General features: G+C 37.6%; 1 protein-coding gene across 7 annotated transcripts in view; it reads right to left on the bottom strand.

The window, feature by feature from the left end:
- kazna (kazrin, periplakin interacting protein a) overlaps window positions 1-17,197 on the bottom strand; it is a 151,592-nt gene that overhangs the window by 89,154 nt on the left and 45,241 nt on the right. For 6 of the 7 annotated variants that reach the window (XR_003039215.2, XM_017417723.3, XM_017417722.3 and 3 more), the window contains exon 3: window positions 13,446-13,635. Coding sequence is in view for 6 of the 7 variants with exons in the window: in XM_017417723.3 (XP_017273212.1) it covers window positions 13,446-13,635 (190 nt within the window). In the remaining variant the exon portion in view is untranslated. Of the gene's footprint in view, window positions 1-13,445; window positions 14,044-17,197 lie in introns of those variants that run through there. The other variant, XM_037977201.1, reaches the window with a different exon arrangement.

The raw sequence follows: 17,197 nt of genomic DNA, 5'->3' as shown, positions 1-17,197 counted from the left end.
GTAAATTGTTGAAAGTATACACTAAATGTTAGTATAACAAAACCACTGAATAGAAGCTGGACCATGGTTTCATTTTTAAACCATTATCAAGATAAATAACATAGAAATAGAAAAGAAAGTGATATGAAACACACCAGATTAAGTTGCATGTGTTATCACAGTTTCAAGAAAGAAAGAAACCCCAAAACCTTTAGCTTGTGGCATTTCCACAGCATGATCACAAAGATGTTTTCTTTCTCACAGCCATGGGGGTGTAGATATTGTACATTTACCTGCTCACAGAACACCTCAGTATCCCTTCACTGACCAACAAGAGCAAAGCTTTTAGTGGAACTAAAAGCACTGACATTTATCTGAAAAAGTAAGTGCAGTAGTAAAACCAATATTACAATTTTGACACACCTGGCACTTGAGTCATATTTTTCTCAAAAATAAACAATAATGAACCTGGATTTTCAACTATAAAAGTTGCAGAACATTACTTTTATTGCAACATAGCTATTTGAAGTTGAGAGTTGGACACTTTGAAACACTGTGGAACTTCCAACTTTCTTCCTATTGGTTTTGTGCAACTTCTTTGCATCCAGTATTATAGTATGTCAGTGTCACATGTAAAAGTTATGACATGCTTTCATGCAGGAAAATAAAACAACATAAGTAAATTGCCTAACCATCAGTAATCCAGCCAGTAAGTTTTTGCATCTGGTCTTGGTATATTTATGGAAGTTTATCTTCAAGAGGACTTGATTTATATAGATGATCCAGTCACCAAAGATTTACATTAATGTCAGCTGTGAACAGTGCCTGACCAAAAAGATATGAAATCTTTTTGGTGCTGAAAGAAATTGTGTCTTCAGAACTGAAAATGGCTCTTTTCTGAACAGGTATAAAAATTTGGCTGCCTGAGATATAAACCCTTGAACATGACAACACTGGCAAAAAAGGTATAAAAGAATAAAAGGTGTAAAGTATGACCACCTACACAGCTGTAGTTATGTGAACAAAGAAAAAGGAACATTTTCTAACTCCCAAGAGGATAATTTAGAAGCATTTATCTCTCTTCCAATAGCTCCATTGGATTTCCATTTGACAGTTATTTTTTTTCTGTTTTGTTGTTTGTGAATAATTTTGTTACAAAATATATTTAAAACATAAACCACATTTCTAGTGACACCATTTGTAGTCAAAGTACTGAATAGCAAAAACTCTAAGGGGCCTACAATCAATTAATCAATGGTACTCTTTGGCATCACAGTGTTGAAACATAAGCCTGAGAACATTTCTGACATCCCTAAAGCAGAGCAGTTTCTAAGCACTAAGCCTAAGTGAATTTAGCCAATGGAGAGACAGTCACTCCTGACAAAGATTGATTGTCTGTGAGGTAATGGACCACCTCACAAATCGTTCTGACTGCCATCAACAGCTGCCTTTTCATCTATCCATTTCAGTAACATATGCAAAGGGGAATTACTGATTGCATTACAGGCTAAAATGTGTAACATTAAAAGGTTGAGAGTTCTTGGCAATCGCTCAGTGAATTTTGAGGCGTCCAAATTAGGTTTATGTAAAGGGTCTGATCAAAGACTATGGAGGCAAAGCCAAGACCTCAAATCTAATATGAGCAGCTTATTGCTTTGGATCCAGTAACACACAAGCATCAATCTCCTGGACATTCTCACATTAACAGAACATGATAAAGGGACCCAAACATACACACAAATACACACTTTCAATATTATATTGTGTGCAGTGAAACAAGTTTTTATGACAACATATTTTACACAATGGAATAAGGGCATAGATACAGTGTTTGGTTTCCAGAAAAGAAACAAAAAAAACACAAGTTACTCTGACCTTTTCCATCAGTTAAGTATTCAATAACAGCTGAACACTTGAGTATACTTTAAAAGCAATTAGATACAAACTGTTGCACTGTCCTCTATCACTTAATTGTTAGAGTTTTGTTTTACTGTGGCAGCCATGTTTGCCCAAGAGAACAAGGTAGTTTGTAATCACATCTCAGTGGCAGTGCATTGGGTAGAATTACTCAAACACGGAGCACGGTTCTGTGGTTTCAGTCTGTGTTAATATCACCCTCTGCAGAGTGAAGAACTGAATATAGTCAACCAATGCATTTGAATATGATCCTCCAAAAAGCTAATATCACAGACCCATGACTCTGTGGGTTGACTGGTTAAAAACTTAGAGCATTCAGACTAGTTCCTGCCAAAACTAGGAGCGTAATAATCCAACTGGGGAATTGAATGCTCGATCTTTTTTCTGTGTGACAAAAAATGGCTGCTTTTAATTAAAATAAAAAAATACATTAGGATGCATCTCTTAAAATATAATCTAAACCACTAGTTAGGTTTAAAAAATAATCTAAGTGAAATTTAGTTACAAAAAGGCAAAAAATAAATGAATAAAAGATTCTGGCCAGCAGTCTAAATTTGGCCTCGGTTTAGACATTGACTTAAACCAATGCTATGCTGATCATCTTCATGTAAAACATCAAGCATATCTCAAATTTTAATATTCTATTAATTGTAAAAAAAATATAATATTATGTTGAAATATGATTTGTGCATTTATCTAATTGCTGTGAAGATATGTACTTGATTCAGTTTTTTTAGATGGGGTTCAGAAAAATAAATTAAATTATTCTTTGCACAAGCTCTCTAGTTGGTATAACACCAATGAAGCCTGTTAACAAATAAAATTTGGAAACTTTTTTTTATTTTATTTTATAATACAATCAGTATAATTGATGTGGCCTGTTTACTGTTCAATATACACCTTATTGAACAGTTAGGATCTAGTCAATAAGAATCTAGGCCGATAAATTGACAAACTGGTTGAACAATAGCCCCAATGGCCGGTGTTTTTCAGAATTTATCACTTTGTGGCTGAAACTGTAAAACAGTGGCATCAACTTCCTGTAAAAATAATGGCTTTGTATATTCTGACAGTGAAAAGCTGTAACATTGTACATTATCGTCTACCAGAAATCAATATTATCTACACAGCCCAAACACATCAATTTATGACCACAGAGATTCCCAGCACATGGATCACTCACTGCACAATGCAAGGCTCAATATGAGCTTGTGGGTGTGTGTGTGTGCTAGAGGGCGCGACTGTGTTTTAACTGTCTCATAAATTTACTGGCACCAAGTCTTATTGCCCACTAATTCCCAATAAGATGTTCTACATAACAACTTATCATGCTGTCGGTGCCGTTTTTTTCCTCCATAAATCTGAATAATGATCTGTTCTTTTTATTTAAACCCTATCAGATGGCTTTCAATGAGCCAGTTGGACAATCAAAAATGCATTTTGATATTCCCCTAAGATAACAAACCCTTCTGCGTACACATGTAACAAAAACACAAGGCTGATGAGACTGTATGCATCCCTGTCATATCAGCAAGCCAGTGGCTGTCAAACCAAGAGCTTCTCTTGATGGAGGATTAAGACTCAAAAGGTGGGAAGAGACTGACACACAGTGAGGTGAATATGTTGCTCTTGCTGTCAGCTTTGTTTTGAACTCTGGATGAACTCTCCGTGCTTGGATAGAAGATACAAGACAAGCCTCTTCACTCGATAGAGATGAAGTGTCAAAACTACCTCTAGACTGTCAGAGCGGCTGGCAAAACCTGTCTCTTTATTACATCTCAAATCAAAACAAACATCCCAAACCCAAACAGAACATACCAGGACATCAGCACATCGATTTTAAAGAAACAAACAAGGAAAAATCATCTATCACCACAGCGAAATATCGCATTTGTACAACTAACTAAGCGAATGAGCAATTTAACACGGAGCTGCATGTAAAACATCTAATACAGAGGTAAAATAAGCAAAGTGCTGTGATGCCAGCCACACGCCAGTAGTTCCAGCCTCCTCCTCCATCTCTAAGAATGTGAAAATAAAAAGCCGCAGGGTTTGTTTACATGTGTTTGGGTCAGGGTGTGCAATGCTCAGTGCCAGAAGAACCCACAGCAAGTATTGCAGTTTTACCAAACTAAACCTCACTCAATACACTTTTGGTATTATGAAAAGGAAAAAAAGTAGTTTTTGTTGGCATTTAACACAATTCAGCGGCAGAGAACACATTCAGTTTGACAAAATGTTTTTTATTAGCGTCATAACACAGGCACTACATGTAAGAAATGTCACAAGAAAGACAAAGGAACCATTCAAAAGACAAAGACTAAAAGTGATACGAAATATTTAAACCGGATATAAAAATATCATCTGGTGTTTTGTTTTGTTTTTTTTTTAAATAAAAACCTGAAAACTGTGATCTGACTCCTTTCTTTTCTTAGACAGCTGCTTCATCCTGTCATTAATAATTCAGCGGGTTTTAAACAGACAGAGGAACACGCAGAACAAATACTTAAAACTGTGGGAGGACATCGCATCTTCAGTTTTCAGGTTATTTGGTTTCAGATTAGGGCTTGTGTGGGCACAATGATTGTCAAATACTGCTTTCAAATACATCAACCTTTACGAACACTTCTGCTTGCTGGGTCCTGAGAGCATTTACTATCCTGCTTTTTTATACTCTGTATAGAACCAGTCGGCATCATCCATTAAATTCCCATTAGAGTCAATTAACAATGCAGAGGGTCTCTAAAAGTCAGGCATCTAATAAGTAGTGACTGTTATGTCAACATTATTACATTAGAGCTGTACTACAACAAGCTCAAAGCTGATTTTTTTTATCCTTATCAATAAAGCAAGATAAATTAATGGGAGCAATCTCTAAGTGGAATTAAGGTCATGTGAAAACTGAACAACTAGTAAGGTTAGTCAGAAACCTGCAACTATTTGGTTTAATATTTTGTGTCTAGCTAATAAAACTATTTTAACTTTTTTCTTTGTCACTTCTCCTTCCTCAGGGTGGTATAGAATGGCTTTATTGTGGTAACTGAGTCAAATATTTTAAGCTAGTAAGTAAATGTAACTTACACGTGCAATATACGAAACCAAAAACATGACTGAACAGAAAATTGGAATATTTATTAGAAAGAAATTAAGTTTTGGGGGGATATTACAAGAGTACCTTTTTATTTTGACTGTTTTTTATGGTTTAAAAACATATTTATAATACAGGAGCTGAAAATGTAGATAGTTCAATCCAAAAGCCTTACATCTGGGGAATACAGTAAAAACCTTGTAATGCAAGTCTGGTAAAATCTTAGAGTTATTCTTTGGCAACAAAAGTGAAAAAAGTATCAATACATAATACAGCCCAGTAATTAGCTGGTACTTACAGAGTACCTACCTGATACATACCTAATACCTACAAGCATCAGGTTGTATCTTGCAGTGACTTGTTAACCTGTGCTTACAGAGGAGGTACCAGATACATACCTTGTAAGTACCAAGTAGGTACCCTGACAGTACGAACCAGTTATAGGCCAGGTACACACTAAGTTTGTACTTTGAAAGTACATAGTATGCATCTTATGAGTACTGGGCTGTATTTTTTATTGCTACAAAAATTTTTATTAATGACATAAACAAGGTAGATGATGAAAAGTTCAAACTGAAAAATATATACATATTTCAATGTAATATAATTCTGCATTATGTGTATTAAATCTGATATTGTATTTCAAACGAAGAACAGAAATATTCCTTTTCCTTCAGCATGATGCCAGTGTTGTGATCAAACACATCTGCGCTCCTCCACTCTGCTGTTCCCATCCACTGTGCGTGTCTTCTTCATATGTCAGCTTCACACTGGCACTGCCCTTGCGATCCACTAGAAGCTTTATCCAATTTGTCAGGTTTGGCATACACACAACTCACAATGCCTCCATCTCTTTAAGCCACACATGTGCTGTCCCTCCTCCATTGTGTGGCTCTGAGACAGGCCCGTCTGTACCAGCAGGCACTACGATACCTGACGTGGGGCCCACCTGCCACCACTGTGACATGCACGCCTCCCCGGTCCGCCTCTCCAACCCAGCAGGCACCAGCTGGCTGGACAGCCGGCCTGCTGATGGATGGACAATTGGAGCCAGGGTGATCACTCATATTAGCAACGACCAGACTTAACTAACTGACCAAAACAAACAATCTGTGTCTGCTGAACGTTGATATATTCATTAACTTAAACAAATGAGATAGCAAGTGGCATAAAGGAAAAAAAAAAAAAACTCCATATTTAACTATTTGTGATCATGTGGAAATTTTAAATTGAGTATTATCTACCTTGAGGTCTTCACTCACGAATGAGCTCAGATTGAAGACCAGATAATTCACAATATCAGGAAAGGTAATCAACAAATTGGATTGTTTGGACATTTCCACACATGCACATCATCATAGGAGTTATAGAAGTTCACTAACTTCAAATTCTGCCAATATTGTTACTAGTCAGCTGGCCGTTTTTTAGTGTGTGGGCCAACAAAATTAGTAAATGAATAAAACTTGCAAAAGAAAGTCATCTTCATTTTAATTCGCTTTGTTTGTTCTCCAGCATGGTGGACGCACATCTTGTTCACCCATACTGATGATGTCAGTCAAAGCAGCCTATAGGAGGCAGCAATTCTGACAAAGAAGCAGACACAGGTTTTGTGTGATTGTAGTTTCTAAGGAATAAATTGTCTACATGTGGATAACAGCAAATTTCCTCACACAGTATTTTCCTCAAACAATTTTCTTTGTTGTTGTCTTTCTTCTGCTTGTGATCATACTTGAGGTCTTCTTTGTCTGTTTTTCTTTGGTGCTGCTTTTAAAATTAAAGTTTTATGGTTGTCCGTGCATTGTTGGCTGAAAGACTACACACTGGCACATGAATTTACATGATGTAAGCTTTGCAGTCTAACAGATGATCAAGTGGGCAGTGGACCACAAATTAGCTGCTTGTCATTACATATTAGCAATAAATTCAAGTTAACCTTGCATTATAAGGCATAAATTTTATAAAGTAATGCATCTGTAATGACCTCTGGCTCTTTGGTGCAAGCAATGCTCACAAGTTTGGTTGAGCAAAATAATCACAGCTAAAGAAAGATGAAATCTGACCTTTTGAGTAAAACAAACTTCAGCCAGACAGCCTAATTATCTTTAGAATACCATAAGGGTAGGTTTTCTTAACAACATCAATAATTAAGGGCTCCAATCTAAGCAACATATCAAGTAAAGAATGTGGGATGTAGATGGGAGTATTTAATATCCAGAAAACTACCTTGTCAACACTGAATGCCATTGCTTTGGGACAAAAACATGGCATCCTACTTTCCTTATCCTTTTGAAACAAACTCTAACCTGTTCATCTGAGCTGGTGGAAGAGGCCTGATAAACAAAGGACTCAGTGATCCGAGATTTGACTCTATTTGTCAGTCTGTAATCGATTGCACTAGGACATGAGCAAGAGGAAATCTGACCCAAGACCAGCCAGTTTGTTGGATGCTTATAGGCAAAACAATGACTGTGCAGTACTGTACAGTAACTCTAAACAACTTTACCTGCATTCAAAAGGTTATTGTCATATTGAGCTGCAGATGTTATATATTTTGTTGCAAAAATATAAATGTAATATTTGGTTATGAGATCAGGACATAATAAAAAAAACTGTTCTGCAATATTTGTTATGGACAGAGTCTTCAACATGTTTTGCAACATGAATTGTTTAGAGAATAAATAATTTATAGGAATAATAATTTATTCCAAGTTGTATACTACAAAGGGTATGCTTTCAAAATGTTTGCATGAGGAGCTCTAACAAACAAAGTAGATTTTACCATTACTACTATCTGCACACAGCACCAAAGCTTATTGTAACAACAAAGTGTTGATCTCACAGAAATAAAAATGACAGAAAAGCATGCAGGTAAAACTTACATCTTTGTCATCTCATGTCATTTCACCTCCACTGCAGCAAGCTGCCTCATTGTAAGTAATTTTAGACAAATTTTCTGTAATGCCACAGCAATCCCCATTCTATCACATCACATCATTCAAAAACCTGTGGGGGAGAGCTCTATGTTTGAGAAGAACACAGTTTCTTTATATCTTATATCAGCCTATTATGAGCCATTTTCTGGGGCTACAGAACAGATCTATCAACATGGAGATTTTTATACCATAGCTCCATACAGTGTAATTGCTTTATAGCATTGCATAAATTCTAGTGCTTTAATTTTCCATTTTATTTCCTTGAGGGTCCCTGGCAGGAATACAGTTCAAAATTATTCTCTTCCACGTTATCTGGAGGAATGTGTTTATGCTAACATGTTTAATCTGGGCTGCATGACACACAAAGAACAAATGCTAAACAGAGGCTGCAGTGGATGCAGTATAGAAAAGCATATATGTCCACTACCCACCATTACCCACTAATGAAACTTTACATCACATTACCGAGTATTTTAATCAGCCCTACAGTGTTCGTTGACCACTATTATTTACCCCAGCCACATGGAGACAAAGCCTATTTAAAATCATCCTGCAAATGACGGAAAAACAACATTAACATTGCATTTTCCCTTTACGCTCAACCTCTGCCTCCACAGTTTTGCAAAACACAGCTGAGCGTTTGCATTTCATGGCATTTAAATATGTGCAATGTCACAGAGTACAGAGGACACTTACTCAAACCATCTGCCGCTGCCTGTGAAAGTGTATGCTAGCATTACTTTTTAGGACAGGCGGGGTGAAGGACAAAGGGCAACATAAATTTACATACCTAAGAGATGCTCAAAGTCATTAATGCAAGCAGACCAATTCAAACAGTTAAATATATATGTATGGTAGGCCAGATCAAATAATCTTGTTCTGTTGGTGAGTGGGTTAATTAATACAAGAGTTATATTGTGAATCAAACCCAATGATGACTGTGTGGAAACTTCATTTTCTCCCATGTTCAATAGCTTATCACATTTATTGAGAAGGTGTCTAGATACACATATTAAAAACAGCAATATAAAAAATTGCACACCAGATTCTGATGAGTACACATGTGCATAACAGCACATCATCTTTTTAAATATATCCTGCATGGTAATCGCCAAGTGATTGACTATATGTAAGGAATGACCTTTAACCATATGGTTGCTGACTGACATCCCTCATCACACCTCATGGACCTAATTACAACCTTCAGCAACATGTTAAGGCTTTAACCTTGGTAATCTCACTGACTTGAGTCTTTTCATTTGAGAAACAGCCTCACTTTGGTGGAGAATCTTTATATACTTGGGGTATATTGTAAAACTTACAGCACTTGATGTCATTAGAGGAGCTAAATGATGTTTGCCAAAGGCAATAGCAGCAATCCTATTTTCTGTTGCACTTTTGAGGACTGCGTTGCTGAGTAACCATCTGTTGGTTGACTCTGTCAAATAAATGACTATAAAATGTGCCATAAACATGAAACCTGAGGAGAACTATTTTTTTCCCTACACAAGTCATTAAGCTTCTCATCCTCATACAGTAGACAGATAAGGACTCAAAACCCATCTCCACTGACAAAAAAAACACTAATGAGACTTGATGCCATTTTCACAGTTTGGGGCATTTTACTGCAGTCTTTTATGACTGCATCATCATGGTATAGTATCACTTTTTGTGTTTCTTTGCCAGTTACAATGCAGGTATGCTACACCCACTACTCTTGTGTATACCTGTTTCTGAAATCAATACAGGAAATATGTTGAAGAACAGAAACGCAAAGTCATGTTGAAAGGTATCAGGTTGCCTAGGCTCTGTTTCAAAACAAAAGACAGTAAAGATACAATTTATGTGGAAACAAATACCTCGAAGCTACATCAAGACAATATTCTATACATAAATTACTGTACAAAAAATTTGACAGGATCCCAACTTGGTTTTAAAGGAACTTTAAAATGGTTATGCCTCAGGGCTTGATGCTGCAGAGCCAGTGATCAAGACTTTGGTCCTCAAGAGTTAAAATGTAAACATTTTTCTTTTTAAATAAAGTGTGAGAGACACCACAAACTGTACAGTTTGGTTTCTGTAGAAGTTATATTTGTTGTGACACTGTTTCACACATGAGCAGTTTAATATAATTTATTTGACTCTTTTCTTCCATAGCTTGGATTTATACTTAGTATAAATTGTCTGTGCACTCCAATCGACCCTTTAACAAGACAGCAAAGCTTGTTTTTATTTTTATACACAGCAGCGTAGAAAACTGTATGTTGCTAGTCAAAATTTCTGTTTTGATGAATGCAAGGGAGCATAAAAACTTGCACCATCAATTCAAAGCAATAATTGTCTCCAAACAGTTAAACAGCCTTAAGAAAACTGAAAATATTGATGTCCACGAAGCGCTAAAATATTGTAAGAACACTGCAGGGCTTTTTTTCTGTAGCTTTCAGTTTGTAGTGTAATTAAAAATAGCAGAAAAGAAAAACAATAGAGGTCGAGCTGAGGGTACAACAAAAACAGCGTCTACGTCAAGAGCATCTTGAAAGGTAAATATAGCCTTAGATGAACAACACATAATACTGTGTTTAAAAAAAGAAAAAAACTAAGCCAAACTGCAGAACACCTAAGTGTGTAAAAAAATAGGAATTATAACTGTAAGTAGCAAATGGCTTCTGCTCATAAAATGCACTTTATTAACTGATCAGCAACCATAAAAACCTTCATAAAAGCTGATGAGCTGTCACTTTGCTGGACTCTAGTTTGAGAGTCAAGAAACAAACCTCTAACGAAACAAAATCTCTCTTCTCCAAAAAGAGTACAACATTATGACTTAGATTTAGTAAGCTGCATTTGAAAGCACAAACATATCTGGAACAATCTCCTGCAGACATTCTAGACAAAGGTGGAACTGTTCAGAAATAATGCACAATGCTAAGTTTGGGGGAAAAAAACACTGTATAACATCACATATGCCTCAAACCAAACATTAGGCAGATTTTTGGACAAGTAATCATCTAGACGTGTTTGACTGCCTCAGGACCTAGGCAACTGACAGTCATTAGGTCCTTTCACACTATGACTTTAAGCTGCCTGTAGTTGTACGGACATGAAGCAATCGAGTTGGTGACATATTGCAATAACGATTGCTTCGAAGCTGGAATGGCTCAGCATATCAACAACAGCACTGTAGGCTAGAATCCTCTCCCTTCACACCTATCCACCAACTCAGTTCTGAGACTAAGGTTCTGTCCACACAAGGACAGATTTTGTGAACACACAAAAGTTGTTTTTATTGTGTTAATCTCATGTCCAGACAGCGATGATGTTTTTACAGCGCCACCTGCAGGCTTGGCTTCATTAACACAATGTTCTGGGTCATTTTCAGTGTTTTCATGTAGATGGAGACGTTTCTAAAAACTGTGATGTGTTACAAGGATGTTTATCGAAACGACAAAAAAAAATTATTGTTTTGGTAAAACTGTGTTTCTGTGTAATAGCAGTGAGACATCTGCCTAAAATTTCTGCTGGTACCAAAAAAATTGAACTGTGTTCCGTTATGTAAATTCTTGGAATACGTAGCAAAAGTCGTTTAAATATATTTACATTTCCAGTATATTTAAAACTTTGCAGCCACTAAGATTAATATAGCATGCAAATGCAAACCCCATAGGCAGTGGGAACACAATTAAGGTCCGCTGGCCTGCAAGCAAGGTTAGTGGTGCTTATAGTGAAGTCCAGAAAACACCCCCAATATAAATTCTATTGGGACTTCCACTTTACCAGCTGTGCAATGAACCAGTGACTTTAACCACACGCCTCTCTTCCCAATACAGCCACTTGTGATAAATTACCTAATCCCCCTGTCCCTGGTTGTTTCTATAATACACTCTGAGCTTTTAAAGAACAGTTAGAACAAAAGGGGGGTTGAGAAACAGATTGCAATAAGTGGGTCTGAAAGGGAAAAAAAAGACCTATTGATTGAGATTCAATGACACAGGGAAGCTATACAGGTCAAACAAAGGCAAGAACGAGGAATCACAATCTTCAGAATGAAAAGGACATGTGTGCATGCCATTTTTTTGAAGACTGTGACAATAAGAAACACTTAGCACTCTTCCCATTTAATTGTGTCAGACAGAATCCAGATTAAGAGAAATCCATAGACAGGAGTCAGTTCTGGAAAACATATTTTAAAACTGCTGTGACTAAAACAAGAGTTAAGCAGTCATGGAGTTTTAATTCCTTCTGTCTCTGCAATGTAAATGTGAATTCCATGAATATTCTCAAAGATGATTGTGATTCCATCACTGAACATGTTCATCGCTGGCATCATTTCAGCTGAGCTGACAAGCAGCAACAAGGGATGATGACATCAGTGATCAAACCCTCCCAGAGGAATGCTCATCACCTCTCACACTGGCACACTGCTATGGTAACAGCAGGAACGTGAGCATGCATCAGTATTAAGGAGATAATGTACGGCACACATATACAAGAGAAGAGAAATAACTGTGAAACAGAGCAACCTGCTCAGTTCACTACAAACAGTTCTGACACAAGTCAAAACTGCCCCTGGTCAGCTATGTAAAACAGTCACTCTTCACTTTTTCCTCTTTTAAAAAGCCCAACAGAGGTCATTTAAGGACTAAAAACTCAATATCAGTTAAAAAAAAAAGAAAAGTTTTACATCAGCTTCTGAATTTAGAAGAGGAAACACTGCAGGTCTATAAGTAAGCTTGAGCTCGGAAGTATCTGAGGAAGATGTTGTTTCACAGCAGTGCGCTGCCAGGGTTGACGGAACATATTCTCTCACCCAGCTCACTGTACCAGCTGACTGCTATGGAAACAGCAAGAGTGAGAGTGTGTGTGCCAGAAGTTGAAAGGACATGGAACCCATAGGCAAACATGTCTACACAAACCTCTGCGGCAAACCATGATTATGCATGTACAAAGAAAATTAAGTTGACATCTGTTACCTATCTATATGTCAAACCAAGTGAAAAAAATAAATCAAAAAGGACAAAGCAGCTGCAATGCACACAAACATGCAGAGGACAGACTTTGCAGCCATTCAAACAGCTCAGTAACAGTCACCCACGGCAACCCTGACACTAACCCTCCTTCCTTTTCCCTTCAATAGACTCAGATCCTCTGTCCAGTTAAGGGAGAACCAAGTGGACTAGCACACAGACTGCCTGAGACTTAAAAGACGCTGTAACTTTACCCCCTCTGCCTCACAGAAGTGCAGCACCAACCCCCCTCTTAAAGGTTCAAGGGGTTAATTATTCAACATGAAAGAAGAAATAAGGGACAACTAAGAATGGGCTCAAGTCAACAGAAACCCCTCATCTATTTTATTCAGTTCCTTCACCAACTGACTTTTTCAGCTTGATTTTTGATAACATCTGTTACATGCAGAAACACAACAATACACATTGCATATTTACCAACAGCTGGATCTAAAACCTCTCCACATGTTTGCTGCATCTGAATATGCAGTTGGGCTCTCTGCACACTCCAAGAGTCTCTCTTACCATTGTGGTTGTGCTGCAGGGTCTCAAGCATGCTGGCAGAGGAGTCCGTCGCTCCCAGCTCGGCCAGTCTGCGACTGGTGGCGCTCAGCTCTGACCGCAGGTTGGTCACCTCCTGGCTGGCTGACTGAATGGCCCCATCGATGCGCTGGGCCAGCTGTTTGTTGTCATCCATCATTTTCAGGATTTTTGCCTGAGGGAGAGAGGGAAATCCAAACACGGTGTCATGCTGACAAGTTGACCATTTCCTTACAAGGAAGATGTCCCCAAATAAAATCCTCCTCTTTCAGTCCTCCTCCTGACTTCTTCTCAATCCTTTCTTAAAGGAAAAAAAACCCAGCAAACTTAAATCCTCATAGCTGTTTGTCCTTTTCCCTTAAAGAGACATATCTGGCTCAGGGGAAATGTGTATTTGCTAGAGGGAGTGTATATTTTAGAAATGGTGTGTGTGTGTGTGTTGTGTGAGTGGATCAGTGTGAAAGCATGCCTGTGTGTGTTTCTGTGAGAGTTCCGTAACAGCATGAGTGTGTCTGTGTGTGTGTCAGAGAGCCAGCACTACCCCCATGAAATGTGCACCCCGCAGCTGACTGTTGAAAGGACACAGAGCATTGAGAGATGACAAGCACCTTTTTAAATGGACTGTACCATTTCTAGAGAAAGTCTAGGGGGGGTAGGCTGGTCCACACAAGCACATGGAAATCAAAGACCCTCAGCACAGCTGGCTTCAGGAGATAGTGCTTCAAGTGCATTTGACTACAATGACTATCAACAAAGTTCTGTAATCCAGTGAATACAGACTATAATGAAACACTCCAGCTTTTCCTCTCTGTCTCTGTGTGTACACTTCACGGACCTCCTATGGTGAACTTGTGGACAAAGGGAAGGAAATCATTAGTTTTGGACAAAGGAACAGTTGTGGCAAGAAAACAATAACGGTTAAACAATCAAAAGCTTTCATCCCAGTATCACAGTAAGGTGTTCCTTATCTAAACAAAGGTGCTTTTTTTAGATTCCACTGCTATGTTCAGCTAAATTTAGACAAACTAACTGACGAAAATAATCCTAGAAGAATTTATAAATGTGTACAGGGTCGGTGAATGAAATAAAGTTAATTAATCTGATGTAAATTTATTTAGCAGCAATTACAAACATTCGTTTTAATCTGTCTCAAGGTTTTTATCATTAGTTATAAATTGTATTTTAGATAGAAAAAAAACTCGTACTACTGCTGCTGTCAGTGTTCTTCTGGAAAACAAAATTAAAGACAGTTTGCAGGTAATGAATGCAATTGTTATATGAAGACTGGAGCATAGTGATCAAATAACATGATAAACAATAAAAACTGTCAGCTGCCACTACACTAGTAACAAAAAACACATTTGATGTCTTATATTAGTTTTTCTTTGACCATCTTATGTTGAGCAAAACGGTAGATGGTTTCAAACCAAGGTAGCAGACAGCTTAACTACTGCCTGAATTTATCTGACCCCCACAACACAAAATGAGCAACAAACAGCAGGTCTGCTGATGTTTCTGTTAAAATGACAATAGAGTCAGACTTCTAAACTATATTAATCTGTTGATATTAACAATATTCAGAGCCATTTAAGTCACTGTTTTGCAGGGTTTTTTCTTAAGGAGCTCAATTATCTAACAGACTCAATATACGAGAAAAAAGGTGCATATACCTATGATGATTAGTGACTTCACAAAACTAAATGTCACAGCAAGCAAGAGCAGCTGACAGCTGTTTGATACACACCTTCACTGTGAATTAAACATCGGCTTTGAGTTTAATTATGTGGCTAAAATGCAACATATTGTTGCTCAGAATGTTGCCCTCTGATTGTCACAGCACATTATGGCACACAGTGACCATAGTGGGTCCAAAACTAACCAAAAAAAGACAATAAAACAAAAAGAAACTCAACCACACAATGTCCTGTAATCCACTTTGATTAATAAAATCCTGACAAAGCAGACATTGATTTTGAGAAAGATTTTGCTATGCAGTTTATTAAACCTTTTAGCTGAATAAACCAAAATTAAACAAACTAAAAAGAGACAAATCTTCAGACTATTCCCATCAAATGTTGTTTAATTATCTTTAATCAACTGGCAGCTGAGTTGGCTTTTGTTGGGTTTTTTTTTTTTTTTTTTACCAGCTGAGACTTTGTTCTCAGCTGCTTGTGTGGGGTCACATCAGTTCAAAATGAGGTCCTAGCTTTGCTCAGGGCAGAGTGGATAAAAGGGGTCCAGATCACCTTCAAAGATGGTCTGAAAAAAAAATGTTTCAATGCGCATTGAAAGAGTTTAGACCTGCATTTAGCAGTATTTCATCACAATCAAATAGCTAAAATCTATTTCAAACAACAGGTCTGAACACCCTCAATGTGGCGTTATATGTGGCTCTGTGATGGACTGGAGACCTGTCCAGGGTGTAACTGACCTCATACCCATTGAATACTGGAGATAGAAACCAGAAACCCTACACAGAAAAGTGAGTAAAGAAAATGAATTGGTGAGTTGTCTGTGGGCCTTGTGCTGAATAAAACTGACCACTGACAACCTGAGTCAGTCTAGCTAAACCGACATCGGGTTGCCAAAACATGCCTACTCACTCAGCAGTACAGCTGTGTTGTTATTGTTTTACAAGGTTACATAAACTGAGACACTAACCTCTTCTGCCATGCAGTAGCAGAGATTAGCCACCATGCTGTTCAAGCCAGCGGAACAAGCTGTGTACTCTCAGAAAATGTTATGATAGCCTAAGGCGCTCAGTGAGTGCGACAGCGCGCTTGTAGGTCAGACCCTAAGATCTGAACAGTTGTCTCAAAAAAAACTTCAGTGACCCAAACTCTGTTGCATGCAAGCAAGAAAACAAGAACAACACAACCGCAGCACTTTTCACCCATTCATCCATTTGCCCAGACACAACTCATCTTTCCTGCTCCAAGAGTGAACATCATGGTGTTATTTATAGATGACCCTGCTGCCACATTTGATACATTAGTCACAGCGGAGGGCAGTCACACATATACATCCAAAGGGGGGTGCTACACACTGTACATTATGGGGCTAATAATTTGATGTTCATTATTGAAGTTCTTAAATATCAAATCAATTCCTCTGTGTGAGTATTATATAACAGTATCACATGGTGTATGTGAAAGGGTTAATTGGTTTGCATTTATTCATTTTTTTTATTCTACCTATACATTGCTTCTTTTCCTTCTGTTGATCACGTAAACAAATTCTGTACATGTCCATGAATTTGCCTCACTACTGTTATGCTTGTCTCCAAGTCAAATGAATAGACATTAAATTAAACTGGTTTTGTATGTTGTACGGGTCATGTAAGTTTGTCAGACATTACTCTGCTTTGTGAAATATAAAAGGCAAAGCAAAATAAAGACAAGCATAAAGTCAAAGAACTAGGCTAGTTTAACAAATAATATTTGTGAACTTGTAATTTCAGTGAACATCACCGATTTCTGCCGTCTACAAACTAAAAATGTTTTTAAAAAAATTGTCATCTGGAGGTTCTTTGTGACTGGATCAGATTCGTTGGTGTAGATTCTCAGTCATCCAGGCCATGGTAAATTCAAAAAAAGTTAAAAAACAAAAACAACTGGACTTCTATTCTGTAGCTGAAGACGTTTCGCTCAATTCAGAAATAGAGAGTGTGGAGTTGAGCTTTTAAAGCTGAGATGTGATGTAAGCTGGATTGCTTGCAAATTGTTTTCACTCTCCTA

This window comes from Kryptolebias marmoratus, linkage group LG8, assembly GCF_001649575.2.
Source record: "Kryptolebias marmoratus isolate JLee-2015 linkage group LG8, ASM164957v2, whole genome shotgun sequence".
Taxonomy (NCBI): domain Eukaryota; kingdom Metazoa; phylum Chordata; class Actinopteri; order Cyprinodontiformes; family Rivulidae; genus Kryptolebias; species Kryptolebias marmoratus.
Note: the sequence above shows the minus strand (reverse complement) of the source record. Positions and strands in the feature narration are given on the sequence as shown.